This window comes from Ctenopharyngodon idella, chromosome 7 (genome assembly GCF_019924925.1).
Source record: "Ctenopharyngodon idella isolate HZGC_01 chromosome 7, HZGC01, whole genome shotgun sequence".
NCBI lineage: Eukaryota > Metazoa > Chordata > Actinopteri > Cypriniformes > Xenocyprididae > Ctenopharyngodon > Ctenopharyngodon idella.
Window position 1 is genome coordinate 27445403 of NC_067226.1, and position 14953 is coordinate 27460355.

Here is a 14953-nt window from a genome sequence, read left to right on the forward strand (position 1 = left end):
TTGGTGAAGGAGATCTGATCTTCAGATGTCCAAACTTCAGTGTTTGTTTTACTTTTCTTGCTTGTAATGTTGACTAGTTTTATATTAATCAAGTTTTTTTCTACATGACTGAGTAAGAGTTTAGCTTTTGGCAGTCTCTAATTGACAGATCTATGTGAAACCAGCCCGTTGATATTTTCAAACAAGATTTCAAAGATAGCAAGAAAAAACACCACCAGTCATGGTTCTGTAACAATGTTTGTGGGTGTATGCAAGTAGGCTCAATTAAGGTATAAAAGAAAATGCAGCTCATTTCCTGACAGCTCATGTCAGTTCATGTCCACTCGACTCACCAGAGTCATGGAATGACTTGGCACTGTGATCGTCTGGTGTGATTTTTGTGGATTTGAAGGATCATTTTGTGATCTTCATAAGGATTAAGGCAGGAGGGGACAGGAAGTTCACAGGCAAAAGTACCACAGAATCCACAATGGTCAGATATATTGATCACATCAGAAACTTAATCCCAGGTCGGCAACGTCCGGACAACAACCTTCCACCTCAAGGTGTTACCGTGGATATGGGAGAGTTTGATTACGGGAAGGAGCAGGACAAGAGAAAAATGTCGTTCTACAATCCGCTTGACCCCGTTCCAAAATATGAATATTATGCTAAAGACACATGGACGGGACGTATAAAAAGCACCAGACCACCACTGGATGTTCTGCGCAAACCAGTAAGTGGTTATGTGAATGAAAAAACATCTGATTGAGTCTAAATGAATATTGTGCATAATATTGTTTAGATGGCAACACTTTTAAATTTGGCCTCGATTCTCTGTGTTCAACAGCCGGAACCTGATGAACTTCCTCCACCACCAGAGGATGATGGACGGCCCAAAGTCAAACTCGTTCGCTTTGGATGGGTTCTAGGAGTCATGGTGAGAAAAGAGGAATCATAAATTTGACCTCTTTAACATTAATTGTTTCTCCTAGATGTTAAATGGTTATCTAATGCTTACATCTCCCACTTCTCAGAATTTTTTCCTCTAGGCTTTAAAGACATCTCCATGTTAGAGCCATAAGCTTGTGCTTAGGGTCGATTCTCTCCCAATGTCTTCTCTCACATTGTCCTATCAGATAAAAAAGGCAAAACCCTGAAAAATATAACTTGAAAAAAGTCTCAAACTGTGCTTAGATTTGGCAGTACAACTGCAGTCAAAAGCCAGATTCCTCCTTCGAAGAACTCAACTACTTGTCATTAAATTCTCCCAAAAGCAGATGGTCTAAACTGAGTAGATATGAATGAATTTCACATCAGTTTTCACATCATTGTCAAACGAAATCAAAAAAGTACATTTCCTCCAAATGGTCATAATGCATCTGAATTTTGTAATTTTTTGCCATGCATTTTAGATTCGCTGTATGTTGAACATCTGGGGAGTCATTATGTTTCTGCGGCTGCCGTGGATCACGTCTCAAGCCGGAATCAGTGAGTCAGTCCTTCATCTGGTTTATTTAATTCAGATCATACCCAAACTTCAGTTAAGGGATTAGTTCACTTTCAAATGAAAATTAACTGAAGCTTTACTCACCCTCAAGCCATCCTAGGTGTATATGACTTTCTTCTTTCTGATGAACACAATCAGAGAAATATTAATAAATATCCTGACGCATCCGAGCTTTATCATGGCAGTGGACAGGGTTCACAAGTATGAGCTGAAGAAAGTGCATCCTTCCACATCCATCCATCATTAACGTGTACTCCACACAGGGGGGTTAATAAAGGCCTTCTGAAGCAAAGCGATGCGTTTGTGTAAAAAATATCCATATTTAACAAGTTATGAAGTAAAATATCTAGCTTCCACTAGACCGCCTTCCGTATTCAACATACGAAGAAAGTGTAAAACTCTTGCGGTTCAAAAAGCTTGCGCTACGTCTTACGCCTTCCCTATTCAACTTACCGAAAAAGTGTAACTTACGCAACGCCAGTTTCTACTTTCTTCGTAACTTGAATACGGAAGGCGGTCTGGTGGAAGCTAGATATTTTACTTCATAACTTATTAAATATGAATAATTTTTTTACACAAACGCATCGCTTCGCTTCAGAAGAACTTTATTAACCCCCCGGTGCCATGTGGAGAACATTTATAACGGATGGATGTGGATGGATGCACTTTCTTGAGCTTCATACTCGTTGGTCCCATTCACTGCCATTATAAAGCTTGGATGCGTCAGGATATTTATTAATATAACTCAGATTGTGTTCATCAGAAAGAAGTCACATACACCTAGGATGGCTTGAGGGTGAGAAAATCTTGGGCTAATTTTCATCTGAAAGTGAAAAAATCCTTTAAAGTCACTTTACATTCTCAAATGCCTTTTAAACAGTAGTATTTTCCTCTCTCAAGGAACTGATAGGCCATTTTTACAGATATTTTACATATGTGCCTCAAGGAATTCCTTAAATTTTGCCTTTTTTGCTTGTAGTTCTGACCTACGTCATTATCTTTATGTCTGTCACCATCACAACAATCACAGCGACGTCAGTGTCTGCAATCTCTACCAATGGGAAGGTCTACTCTGGTGAGTCAAATGAATCATTTGCCATGAGAAAGCAACATGTTTTAAGTCAATAAGACCTGTTTGATTTCATGTTGGTTTTATTCAGGATCTTTGTCTTGTTTTCCAGTAAAAATATATAAACATGCTTAAAACAAGATAACTTTACTCAACCTAATCTCACGGGGAAATGTAACTGTTGTATATTAACCAGGCAGACTACAACAAATGCCATTTGCACGCTTTTACTCAACAGTTTTAGGTGGAACACATGTGACACAAATACACCTGCCCAAATTAGTTAAATAAGGGAATCTACAGAAACCCAAATACACAAATGCCTCAACAACACGGGTTCGGGATTTTGGTGTGAATTTGTATGATTATTAGAAAAAAGTAAGCATGAAGGTCCACCCTAAACCACACCCCTAAACATACCTGTCACTGGGGCATAAGTAAATCGTACAAAAGAGATACGAATAAGCCACCAATTCGCCAAAACGTTAAATAGTTATGAATTGCCATGGGATTGTGTTGTTTTACCACCTGAGAATAAAAGTGTAGAATAAATGCATTGTTTTTAACAAATGTAGAGAGATTTTACAGTGATATTTGCTTCAGGTGGAACTTACTTCATGATCTCTCGGAGTCTGGGTCCAGAGCTTGGAGCGCCCATCGGTTTGCTCTTTGCGTTCGCCAACGCTCTTGCCTGTTCACTCAACACAGTGGGGTTTGCGGAGACCGTCAGAGATGTTCTCAAAGTGAGACACACTTACGAATAATTGTATTTATTGTTGTGTTTCAGGAAATTCAGAGAGCTGCTTGAAAGAAAAAGCAGAAAAATTTTATTCCATACAAGCACTTTCAATATTTTACTAAAAAGATTTATGAGAGAGACACTGTCCATATTTTCTACGAAGAAAATGTAAATATTATGTAAATATAATATGCATTTACAGTCTTTTTAATGAGAGAAAAGAATATTGCAAGAAATTACTTTTTGCATGAAGAAAATTAAGCATATTTGCATTTTGACATTCTTAAAAAAATCTAATTCTCAGTACAGCTGTTTATATCTCATTCACAGTCGTTTTCTCTCTTTTCAGGACAATAAGGCTCAGATGGTGGACGATGTCAATGATGTGAGAATCATTGGGACGATTACTGTCGTCATCCTGCTCTGCATCACATTCGCTGGCATGAGTTGGGAGGCGAAGGTAACCTCTGCTCCTGTCTTTACTCATTTTCCAACACTGCCTCTTTTGATGGCATGACTGCCATTTGTTCTTGGTTTTCGCTCCACCACAGGCTCAGATCCTTTTCTTCATTGCGCTCTTGCTCTCCTTGGCTAATTATTTTGTTGGGACAGTCATTCCCCCCAGTATAGAGAAGCAGTCTGTTGGATTTTTCGGCTACCACGGTGAGTAAACAAGATCCAGATACAATGCAGGCATCAAAAGGATCGTTCACCCAAAAATGAAAATTCTGTCATCATTTACTCACCCTCAAGTTGTTCCAAACCTGTAAAAATTTCTTTCTTCTGCTGAACACAAAAGAAGATATTTTGAAGAATATGGGTAACCAAACAGTTGTGGAAGTCAGTGGGGTCCATCAACTGTTTGTTTACCAAAATTTTTCAAAATATGTCCTCTTTTGTGTTCAGCAGAAGAAAAGAAACTCATACAGGTTTGGAACAACTTGAGGGTGAGTAAATTATGACAGAATTTTCATTTTTGGGTGAACTATCCCTTTAAGGGCATCCAGTAAACTCCTGTTTATAATTTGGGGAGTCGATATTTTGTCCTGCTACAACAAAACACATAAATATGGAAGCCCACAATAAGAAGGGATTTCCACCATAAGGAAAACTCATAAAACAAGAAAAAACTCATGTTTTTGATAAATATATTATATACATAATTATAACGTTAATTAAAACTATGACATATTAAGTCATAATTATAAGATTAAAAGGTCATTATTATGAGATTAAACAGTCATAATTGTGACAAGTCAAAATTATTACAAAAGGTTTTTAAAGACTGTCATAATCATGACTTTATCATGCCTTATCTCATAATTATGACTTGACAATTTTGACATTTTATGTTATTTTTATTCCATAATTATGACTTACATTATCAAGTGATGGTGGTATATCAGCTAGACCAGCATAAACCACATTTAGCTTTTCAGAAGGAGGGGCTTCATAGAGACAGGTACTAAACAGAGCATTACTGAAAGACTGTGAAAGGAGGAGCTGCAACAGTGCCAAATATGGGAAAAAATAATTTGATTTTGAATATTTAAGCATGAAAATCTATTCTAGAAGAGCCCAAAAACAAAATCAAGACTTTGTAAAAGGGCATAATGGCTTCTTTAAAGCAGTGGTGGCACTGATTATCCAAAGATTATAGATTCATACTTGTATTCTGAAGGTCTTCTTTGGTCAAACCATCAGTTATCATCAATATCTAATTGCAAAAAATTGCAAAGTGTTTCGTGAAGGAACAGCTAAATCTAACCACAGTTTTTATTCTTCCAGCTGAGATTTTCTTATCAAATTTGCTGCCTTCCTTCCGGGGTAAAGACGGATCTTTCTTCAGGATGTTTTCCATCTTCTTCCCTTCTGCCACAGGAATTCTGTCTGGCGTAAACATCTGTGGAGATCTCAAGGTAATTTTACTGTTTTCAGGTGGAACATTTAATGAAAGAAAGTCAGCGTGCCTTTAAAATGCTACCAAAATGATGTGTGTGTGTGTGCGTCCATGTTTTTCCAGGATCCATCGGGTGGGATTCCTAAAGGGACCCTACTGGCCATATTCTGGACCACCTTGAGCTATTTATTTATCGCAGTCACATGTGGTGAGATTAGACATTTAAATTTATTAGTGAAATTAGTGAAATGTGCGTCTTATTAGTGAACCGTCCTCCTCCCTGAAGCACTTCCCTCTCTCCCCCCTCAGCTTCAACTGTTGTAAGAGACGCTTCTGGCATTGTGAATGATAGTTTAGCACTATCAAATTCTTCAATCCACTGCAGTGGTCTGGGATGTCAATTTGGCTGGAACTTTGACCGATGTGAACAGAACTACACATGCAGCTCTGGACTGGCAAATAACTTCCAGGTGAGCGCATCAGCCCTGTTAGCACAATTTTTAAGTTTGGTGATCTCTGACTGCTGTAAAGTGGAGTAGATTTTACATTCACATCAATGCATTTAACACAATAACTAGAGACTACATTTTTAAAGTGTTTTATCAGAATGTACATTCTTTGGGAATCAAACCTATGACCTTGGCATTGCTGTTGCTCATACTTGTGTCGAAGTCTAGTGCAGTGTTGTTAATGTTAAATAAAACTATTTAAAAAAAAAAAACACTAAAAAAATATTTTTGGTAACAAACAATACTGAAAACTTAAAACATTCAAGCTACATCGAATAAAAATGGCAAAAGCACATAACAAAATTACTAAAAATGAAAACTTAAAATATGAAAATTAAAGCTAATTCAAAATATCAAATACTATAATAGCATACAAATATTACAAAAAATAACAATGGACTAGTGGGAGGGATCTGAAATGGCTGAATGGATTAATGGCTGGCTGGCTGGCTGGATGGATGGATGGATGGATGGATGGATGGATGGATGGATTGATTAATGGCTGGCTGGCTGGATGGATGGATGGATGGATGATGGATGGATGGATGGATGGATGGATGATTTATGTATGGATGGCTGGCTGGCTGGATGGATGGATGGATGGATGATTTATGGCTGGATGGATGGATTAATGTCTGAAATGGCTGAATGGATTAATGGCTGGATGGATGGATGGATGGATGGATGGATGGATGGATGGATTTATGGCTGGCTGGATGGATGGATGGATGGATGATTTATGGCTGGATGGATGGATGGATTAAAGGCTGAAATGGCTGAATGGATTAATGGCTGGATGGATGGATGGATGGATGAATGAATGAATGGATGGATGGATGGATGGATGGATTGATTAATGGATGGATGGATGGATGATTTATGGATGGATGGATTAATGGCTGGATGGATGGATGGATGGATGGATGGATTAATGGCTGGATGGATGGATGGATGGCTGGCAGGATGGATGGATGGATAGATGGATGATTTATGGATGGATGGATGGATGGATGGATGGATGGATGGATGGCTGGCTGGATGGATGGATGATTTATGGCTGGATCGATGGATTAATGGCTCAAATGGCTGAATGGATTAATGGATGGATGGATGGATGATGGATGGATGGATGGATGATTTATGGATAATGGATGGCTGATGGATGGATGGATGGATGGATGGATGGATGGATGGATGATTTATGGATGATTTAGGTATGGATGCTGGCTGGATGGATGGATGGATGGATGGACGATTTATGGATGGATGGATGGATGGATGGATTAATGGCTGAAATGGCTGAAATGGCTGAATTGATTAATGGATGGATGGATTGATGGCTGGATGGATGGATGGATGGATGGATTAATGACTGGATGGATGGGTGGATGGATGGATGGATTAAGGACTGAATGGATGGATGGATGGCTGGATGGATGAATGAATTAATGGCTGGATGGATGGATGGATGGATGGCTGGATGGATGGATGGATGGATGGATGGATGGATGGATGGATGGATGATTTATGGCTGGATTAAAGGCTGAAATGGCTGAATGGATTAATGGCTGGCTGGCTGGATGGATGGATGCATGGATGGCTGAATGGATGGATGGATGGATGGATGGATTAATGGATGGATGGATGGATGATTTATGGATGGATGGATGGATGATTTATGGATGGATGGATTAATGGCTGGATGGATGGATGGATGGATGGATTAATGGCTGGATGGATGGATGGATGGATGGATGGATGGATGGATGGATGGCTGGCTGGATGGATGATTTATGGCTGGATGGATGGATGGATGGATGGATGATTTATGGCTGGATCGATGGATTAATGGCTCAAATGGCTGAATGGATTAATGGATGGATGGATGGATGGATGGATGATGGATGGATGGATGGATGGATGGATGGATGATTTATGGATGAATGGATGGATGGAATAATGGCTGGCTGGCTGGCTGGATGGATGGATAATTTATGGATGATTTAGGTATGGATGGCTGGCTGGATGGATGGATGGATGGATGGATGGATGGATGATTTATGGCTGGATGGATGGATGGATTAATGGCTGAAATGGCTGAATGGATTAATGGATGGATGGATGGATTGATGGCTGGATGGATGGATGGATGGATGGATGGATGGATGGATGGATGGATGGATGGATTAATGGCTGGATGGATGGGTGGATGGATGGATTAAGGACTGAATGGATGGATGGATGGCTGGATGGATGGATGGATTAATGGCTGGATGGATGGATGGATTAATGGATGGATGGATGGACGGATGGATGGATGGATGGATGGATGGATGGATTAATGGCTGGATGGATGGATGGATTAATGGATGGATGGATGGACGGATGGACGGATGGATGGATGGATGGATGGACTGACTAAGGCTGTTTTTCTCCAGATTCTTACCACTGTTTCAGGATCTGGCCATTTGATTACCATAGGGATCTTTGCCGCCACCTTGTCGTCAGCGCTGGGTTTCTTGGTGTCTGCACCCAAAATTTTTCAGGTAGATGATGTGACTGTTTTGATAATAAACTTGTTTACCCTGCATGCAGTCAATTAACATTGTATGTGCGTTTTTACAGTGTTTGTGTAAGGATAACATCTACCCCTACATCGGCTTCTTTGGGAAAGGTTATGGGAAAAACAATGAGCCTCTACGAGGATACATGCTCATGTTCACCATCGCTTTGGCTTTCATCCTCATCGGTGAGTCCTGGTTCTCCTCCAGATCAGTTACTGAGGTGATTCTCTCAATGGACGCTTTAAAGTTTGCTGTCATGTTGATCTTTCAGGTGATCTGAACACAATCGCTCCTCTGATCTCCAACTTCTTCCTCTGCTCTTACGGCCTCATTAACTTCAGCTGCTTCCATGCGTCGATCACCAAGTCACCTGGTGAGAACTTCATCATCATCATCATCAGTTTTGCATTGTGTAAAGGACTGATTGGATTAACAGACAAACTATTTATAAATAAATGAATGAATAAATAAATAAATAAATATTAAGATTATATAATATAAAATACAAATATAAATTCAATGGTCATTTCTGTTTTGCAGCACCTTTTGAACTATACATTTATTTTTAGATTTATATTTATTTTTAGGTCTTGTTTTGCCATCTAAGGTAATATTTTTTATAAAACAGGCATTCAGAATTACGCTCCAGTCAAGTTTAGACACTTTAACCTTATTATTATATGATTATTGATAAATTAATGGAAATTAAAAGATAAAGTTAATCATGGTTCTGTGAGAGATTGAAAATGGGGTTTAAAATATATCTGTACAGTGATTTGGTCCATCGTCTAATATTCATGTTTGTCATCTGTCTCTCACAGGCTGGCGGCCGCAGTACCGTTACTTCAGTCCGTGGACATCTCTGTTTGCTGCTTTCTTGTCTTTCATCCTCATGTTTCTGTTCACATGGTGGGCAGCTCTTGTCACGTCCGCTATTGTCCTCTGCCTCTTAGGATATGTCACCTATAAAAAGCCTCGTGAGTATATGATGCAGATTATGACTTTTCAAATTATGATCAGTATAACCATTTACTGTAAGTTCAGTTATTTAAACACACTGACTGTTGTCTGATTGTGTGTTCAGAGATTAACTGGGGCACATCTTATCAGGCTAGTTTCTACAATATGGCTTTGTCCTTCTCGATGTCTCTTACTGGTGTGAATGATCACGTCAAAAACTTCAGGTGAGACTGTAAAAGTAAACATTACCAAACTGACCGCGACAGATAACGATACACCAACCGCTCACGTATAAACTCTCTCTTAGGCCTCAGTGTCTCGTTCTGACTGGCCCTCCGAACGCCCGTCCTGCCCTGGTGGACTTTGTGGGCACTTTCACCAAAAACATCAGCCTGATGATCTGTGGGAACATTATCATGGTAAGAACTGGAGCTGGGCCATTTTTTATGCAAAATCTTACACAGATTGGCAGACAATATGTATGATAATGTATTGGTTAAATACGCAAAAAAACAACAACGGCAACATGGAGATGTTTGCAATAGAGATGTTGTCTTATTTACATCATGACAATGTATAGCCACTGTGCTGGACTACTGTGTCTTATGAGGTAGTAGCAGAAACATAAGAGGCTGGTATGAGTGGCTTTATTCTGTGCTTTCATCTCCACCAGTCTCATAATTCAACGTGCCTTCATTATATTGTCGTTTTCTGCTTGTCCAACACAACCTTGTTTCTGCAGCGACTTTCAGCATGTTTCCTATAACAACATCTAACATGTTTACGTTTGACGTAAAGAGAAAGTGAGAAAGTCACATAAACCACGCAAAATTCGATCAGAGCAGTCAGACTGAAACGAATTTACATAAATGTGATAAATTTGAATTGGATTTCAAAACACATATGAATGTAGCTCAAAATGGATTCATAAAAATCTCATTTTATGTGATTTTTTTTTGCCATTCACACTTGTTATATATGATCGGATTCTAATCGGATATGCACAAAATTTGAATTTGGACTGACAGTCTGAACGAGGCTTCAGTTTATATGTCTGTGTTTCCTGTGTTTCTCTTTTGTTTCCATAGTGATTCATTGTTTGATTGATTTGCCCCACCTGTCTCTTGTTTCCTGCCTTAGTTAACCGGTGTATTTATAGCTCTCAGTTTGTGTTCTCAGTTGTCTCATTTGTGTCTAACCTGTGCATTATCTTGATCATCTGAGTGTTTATTTTAATTTGTTTATTAAAGTTGACTGCTGCTTTTAGATCCTGCCTCAACTCTCCTTTGCTACATCCCATCTGTGACACATACTTAATGCACATTGCAATAATCATTTGTGATGTACAGAGTCATGTACATTACATTTTAATTTGACTCAATATTTAATGATACTTCACAAATAATAGCTTGAGATACAATTACTGGATATCCCTGATCAAATCTATTCTCAATGGATAAAACCTACATTTTTGTCAGAAATGCATGATATTAAGCATGTAAAATTGGACTGCAAACAGTGTTTAATTTTGACTTTATATATTGTTTTTAATAGGTGAAAGGTCATAAATGATTTACAGATAACCTGACTGACACACATTAGCTTATTACCCCAATTTCACCTTGAATTTAACACCAAATGGCTTATTCAGTGTGCACTTGTGAAGTGAAGGTGTTGTGGGTTTATTGCACTCTCATGCTTTCAGGAGGACGAGAAGTCCAGTTTTCCTCAGCACAGCACCGATATGTTGGTGGACTGGCTGAATCAGAGGAAGGTTCGTTCTTTCTACACGTCCTTCAACGCCGACTGTCTGAAAGATGGCGCACACAATCTCATGCAGGTAAGACCGTCGCTAATCTGTTCTAACACCTTTTTCTTCTCCTCATTACGTGCTTCTCAAAGAATCAATCATCTTTCTAGGCTTCAGGTCTCGGTAAACTGAAGCCGAACACCCTCGTTATGGGATACAAGACGAACTGGCAGGAATGTAAACCTGAGAGCCTACAGGACTACGTCAACACCATCAGGTGAGTTCAGATGTTGCTTTTGTTCACAAATATCAGTTTATTTGTCATGAATTTCTTTCTATTTTTACATTGTTTAATGTTTCTCGTTTAGTGATGCATTTGACTGCAGCTACGGCACCGCGATTCTGAGAATGATGGATGGATTGGACGTTACAGATGATTTACAGAGTTCAGGTGTGTACTGTGTGTTTTATACAGTATAATGATTGAAAGTGGACTGATGCTGCAGTTTAATGTGTAAGATAATATTTGATGTGGGTTTGTTTTGGCTGAAGGCCGATCATTGGCAATTGAGAATCCGGCATTTGATGCAGATGAAGTCAAGCAATCTGAAATCGACGAGACCGACCGAAATTCAGGTGACCAGTCTTTTTTCTACACTCATAAATATAATTTGACAAAACCTGAGGACATATAACACCAAGGTCAGTAACTATAACGATAATGATAAAGATTTAGTTTGAAAAATCATTCTAAATGTGAAATAATTCACATAAAGTAACATATAAATTCACATAAAATAAACAGAATGATGACTGAATGCTAAAATGGTTATAGTTATCTTTACTGTTATTGTTCTTGGTGTGAACAGGCCTTAAATAATCATATACTGTTACTGTTAAATAACAGTATGTTATAATCAACACTTCAAGTCCTGATGTCATCACTCAAGTCAGCCAATCAGAATGCTTCGATTATAATCAACAAAGCTGTGTTGTTTCAGTCAAGCTTCATTTGGTGTGATCTGACCCCTGACTGTTATAAACCTCCTTTTTTTGACTCCGCATCCAGAAATTTCTGATGATGGCTCAAATGATCAGGTCAGATCTGTGTTTCAGGCGAAACAGGGCAGGAAGACTATCGACATCTACTGGATCTCTGATGATGGAGGTGAGACATGACTGCCTGAACGATACTTAAAAGATTACTTCACTTCAGAATAGAAATTTCCTGATAATTTACTCACCCCCATGTCATCCCAGATGTTTATGTCTTTCTTTCTTCAGTCGAAAAGAAATTAAAGTTTTTGAGGAAAACATTCCAGGATTTTTCTCCATATAGTGAACGGGTTGAAGGTCCAAATTGCAGTTTAAATGCAGCTTCAAAGGGCTCTACACGATCCCAGACTGAGGAATAAGGGTCTTATCTACCAAAACTGTCGGTCATTTTCTAAAAATAAAAATAAAAATGTATATACTTTTTAACCACAAATTCTCATCTTGCTGTAGCTCTGCAATGCGATCATCACATTGGAAAGGTCACATGTGACGTAAGCGGAAGTACCGAGCAAGTGTTTACAAAGTGAACGTGCAAAGACTAAGTCAAACGCCCTTTACATAAAAAGGTAAAACAATGATGTCAGATGATTTTGAAGTTGGAGGATAAAATGAGTTTTTCACCCTACCGCGGTACTTCCGCCTACGTCACGCGTGACCTTTCCTACATGATGCGTAGCGCATCGCAGAGCAGTGCAAGACGAGCATTTGTGGTTAAAAAGTATATACGTTTTTATTTTTTTTTAGAAAATGGCAGATCGTTTCGCTAGAAAAGACCCTTGTTTCTCGTCTGGGATCATGTAGAGCCCTTTGAAGCTGCGTTGAAACTGCAATTTGGACCTTTAACCTGTTGTACCCCACTGAAGTCCACTATATGGAGAAAAATCCTGGAATGTTTTCCTCAAAAACTCTAATTTCATTTCGACTGAAGAAAGAAAGACATAAACATCTTGGATGACATGGGGGTGAGTAAATTATCAGGACATTTTCATTCTGAAGTGAACTAATCCGTTGAACCCCCTGAGGAAAAAATTACAGCATAAAATTCAAATCTGGTTCAGTCTGGGTTGGTCTAGCTGCTGGACCAACATGGTTTTGTTCTGATAAACAGGAAAAACTCAAGGGGGTCTAACAAACCTCCAGTGCTATTCATTTGCATTCCCATTTTTTTATTCTGAATGCTCTTGCTCTCTTTCAGGTCTGACTCTTTTAGTGCCGTATTTGTTGACCAGAAGAAACCGCTGGAAAAAGAGCAAAATCAGAGTGTTTATCTTAGGAGACCAGGAGACCACGAAGGAAGACCGTACAGAGTCAGAGAGACGATGATCATCGTTTTTGTAACTAGATAGTTTTGATATGCAGACAAGTCAATGTGTTTCTCATTTCAGCATGAAGATGCTGTTAAAGAGATTCCGGCTGGAGATTGAGGACATCGTCGTGATAACAGATGTAGATAAAGCTCCTCTAGCTAAAAAGTGAGAAACGTGCACAAATAAACATGCATACACAAACATGCAGGTTTATAGTAACTGTCGTGGTTTGCTAACTCCCTGCTCCTGTAGTTTGCAGCGGTACAAGGAAACCATCGCCTCCTTCATACTGAGTGAAGAACAGGCTGGAGGAGACGTACAGGAGCTCAAGAGACTTAGTCCATGGAAAGTTTCCGTCAAAGACCTGGAGGCCATAAAACCCAAGGTGTGTGTGTGTGTGTGTGTGATGGTGTGTGTGGCGTTTTGAACACAAGAATGATCCCAGCTAACAGAAATATATTTTTGCTAATAAGAAGATTTTGCTAACCTTTCTTAATTTCTGAATGTTTCCTGAATGTTCAAAATGTTTTTTAAATATTTTAAAAATGTTTTTTTTTCTTGGTTTTACGAATGTTAAGGGAACATTCCATTTTATCATGCTTCAAACATTGCGAAGGTTACTTTTGAATGTTCTCTGAATTTTCTGAAACTAGTAGTAACATTTAAAAACAGACGAGTGTTCAACTAAAATGTTTCAGATAAAAACATTCCGTGAACGATGTATAAATAATGTTTTAGTGCTAATCTTTTGAGAACTTTATTAATGACCAAATAACTTTGAACAAACATTTTATTATTGTTACTGGAAGAACGTTAGCCAAACGTTAGAGAACCTTGCCAGAACGTTAGCCAGAGTTCTTTTATTTTCAGGTGGAGAGGACGGTGAGACTAAACGAGATCATCAAGAAGAACTCCATCCACGCTGCTTTAGTTGTAATGTGAGTATAGACTTCAAATTAAATTAATAAACACTAAAATAGTCATAATTTAAAAGAAAAAACTAATAAAAATGACAAAAATAACAAAATTAACATTTATGTTTCTGTTTTTATTTTATTAACGAGCATTTATTAATCCTTGTTAATGTTGGTTAATAAAAATACAATTGTTCATTTTCGATTCATGTCATTTCACAGTGAATTAACTAATGTTAACATTAGTATTAAAAATTAGTATTAAATTAGTATTAAAAATGTATTATTAAATGTTGAAATTACCATTAACAAAGACTATTAATTGCTGTAGAAGTATTGCTCATTCTTTGTTCATGTTAACTAATGTTAAGAATTCAAACCTGATTGTAAAGTATTACCATGAAATAATTAAAAATATTAACAAAAACTATAATAGTATATCAGTGATACTAAAATAACACTGGTATAGATAGTTAGAATAGTTAACCCATCCCATTTTTCCCTGTTCAGCCAATAAGCAACTTACAAATGAGTGACATCACAAGCAATTTGTCACATTTTGCATATTTTTAAAGCAAAATTGGCTGTTGCTTCTTAACTCTCTTAACCAAAAAGAGTACTTTGGTCAACAGAAAAGGTGTCTGACCATCTTTGCCAGCTAATTTGTGCTGGTTGACCAGCTAAACTGAAACATAA

General features: G+C 38.2%; 1 protein-coding gene across 1 annotated transcript in view; it reads left to right on the top strand.

Annotated features, from left to right (window-relative positions):
- LOC127516150 (solute carrier family 12 member 3-like) overlaps window positions 1-14953 on the top strand; it is a 15946-nt gene continuing 993 nt past the window's right edge. Inside the window, exons 1-25 of the mRNA XM_051900511.1 lie at window positions 1-715; window positions 830-919; window positions 1395-1470; window positions 2469-2564; window positions 3162-3301; window positions 3647-3757; window positions 3849-3960; window positions 5086-5216; window positions 5321-5405; window positions 5507-5667; window positions 8145-8252; window positions 8332-8455; window positions 8542-8643; window positions 9092-9247; window positions 9355-9454; window positions 9538-9649; window positions 10936-11070; window positions 11151-11257; window positions 11349-11431; window positions 11533-11616; window positions 12050-12148; window positions 13232-13343; window positions 13422-13508; window positions 13596-13728; window positions 14214-14281. Of these exons, the coding sequence (XP_051756471.1) occupies window positions 470-715; window positions 830-919; window positions 1395-1470; window positions 2469-2564; window positions 3162-3301; window positions 3647-3757; window positions 3849-3960; window positions 5086-5216; window positions 5321-5405; window positions 5507-5667; window positions 8145-8252; window positions 8332-8455; window positions 8542-8643; window positions 9092-9247; window positions 9355-9454; window positions 9538-9649; window positions 10936-11070; window positions 11151-11257; window positions 11349-11431; window positions 11533-11616; window positions 12050-12148; window positions 13232-13343; window positions 13422-13508; window positions 13596-13728; window positions 14214-14281 (2858 nt within the window). The 5' untranslated portion in view covers window positions 1-469. The remainder of the gene's footprint in view (window positions 716-829; window positions 920-1394; window positions 1471-2468; window positions 2565-3161; window positions 3302-3646; window positions 3758-3848; window positions 3961-5085; window positions 5217-5320; window positions 5406-5506; window positions 5668-8144; window positions 8253-8331; window positions 8456-8541; window positions 8644-9091; window positions 9248-9354; window positions 9455-9537; window positions 9650-10935; window positions 11071-11150; window positions 11258-11348; window positions 11432-11532; window positions 11617-12049; window positions 12149-13231; window positions 13344-13421; window positions 13509-13595; window positions 13729-14213; window positions 14282-14953) is intronic.